This window comes from Pygoscelis adeliae, unplaced genomic scaffold (genome assembly GCF_000699105.1).
Source record: "Pygoscelis adeliae isolate BGI_AS28 unplaced genomic scaffold, ASM69910v1 Scaffold1556, whole genome shotgun sequence".
NCBI classification, from domain to species: domain Eukaryota; kingdom Metazoa; phylum Chordata; class Aves; order Sphenisciformes; family Spheniscidae; genus Pygoscelis; species Pygoscelis adeliae.
The window spans coordinates 340-1757 of record NW_008824974.1 but is presented as its reverse complement, the minus strand read 5'-3'; the positions used below and the strand labels follow the sequence as shown (position 1 = coordinate 1757).

Below are 1418 nucleotides of genomic sequence, written 5' to 3'. Positions count from 1 at the left end.
AAACCATCCAGGCCGAGCTCTTTGAGAAGAACAAGGTGCCATGGGGGTGGTCCCGTCCCCCACCCACCCCTTCCCTGGGTGACCCTGTCACTTCAGCGGTGGCTCAGCATCCCCCAGGACCTCCTCAAGCTCAAACTCTGCCGCCACCCTTCATGTAGGGGATGGTGGTCACCCTGTCCATCATGGGGTGAGGTGGTGGGAGAGGTCCCTGGGGAGGGAGAAGGGGGCACCCGGCAGTGGGGGTGGCTCTCACCCGCTCAGCCCCCCCACCCCATGCCCACCGCAGGAGCTGGCCGACCTGAAGCACATCCACACCAAGCTGAAGAAGCAGTACCAGGAGAAGATGGCCGAGCTGGCCCATGCCAACCGCCGCGTGGAGCAGCACGAGGGCGAGGTGAAGAAGCTGCGCCTGAGGGTGGAGGAGCTGAAGAAGGAGCTGGCCCAAGCCGAGGACGAGGTGGGGAAGCTTGTGCTGGTGGAGGGGGTCAGGGTGGGCAGCTCCGCTCCCTCTGTGGCTGCCGACAGGCCTGCCCCATCCCATCCCATCCCATCCCATCCCATCCTGCAGCTGGATGAGGCCCACAACCAGACGCGGAAGCTGCAGCGGTCGCTGGATGAGCAGACGGAGCAGAGCGAGAGCTTCCAGGTGCAGCTGGAGCATCTGCAGTCCCGGTGAGTGGGGGACCGGGGTGGGCCATGGTGGGGACCAGCAAGGACCCGAGGGTGGGGCGACGTTCTCCTTGCCACCATCCCTCAGCCGGCATCTCCCTGGTTGAACCCCGGGCTAAGCGGGGCCAAAGTGCCTCCGACATCCTTGGAGGGTGTGCAGCCGTCCTTGGAGCAGCCTTCACCCCGCTGCAAGCTGGATGGCATTCACCTCCCAGTTAAACCGGCACAAGGCTGCCCACAGCCCAGTACAGCCCAGTTTCACGCCGCTTGGGGTTTGACCCGCTGGTACCCAGGGCCAGGGCAGGCTCCGAGCATCCCACGCCGGTTTGGGGAGGAGGGAGGTGGGTTTTATTGCCCTTAAAAACTTTCCCTGGCCTCGCCTCGCCTCTCCAGCAGTAAAGAGCTGAAATGGCCTTGAGAGATCGATGCCGCGTCTCCGGGAGGCGCTGGGGGGGGTTGTGTTTATAATCTTCCTTTATTTTATTGGGACATCTTCATTAAATCATGGAGGAATAATGGAGGCTTCGTCTTCCCCCTCTCCAGCCTCCCCGTGCACTCATCCTTAAATAATTCATGCTTTCCGGTAAAACGCAGCAAACTGGTCGGATCTGACCGGGTCCTGGGCCTTCTGATTTCCAGTTTGCTTTATAAATTTATGCTGATGAATTTTCACGCGAGGGCGAGTGAGGAGCTAAAACCGCCACAGGCTTCCGGGAATGGGGACTCTTAGGGTTTTTTTGGGTGATCCC

General features: G+C 61.1%; 1 protein-coding gene across 1 annotated transcript in view; it reads left to right on the top strand.

Annotated features, from left to right (window-relative positions):
- The window catches only part of LOC103918326 (coiled-coil domain-containing protein 102A-like), a gene marked incomplete at both ends in the record, with an annotated part of 2901 nt that overhangs the window by 1147 nt on the left and 336 nt on the right, over positions 1-1418 (top strand). Inside the window, 3 exons of the mRNA XM_009325627.1 lie at positions 12-35; positions 287-457; positions 569-672. Of these exons, the coding sequence (XP_009323902.1) occupies positions 12-35; positions 287-457; positions 569-672 (299 nt within the window). The remainder of the gene's footprint in view (positions 1-11; positions 36-286; positions 458-568; positions 673-1418) is intronic.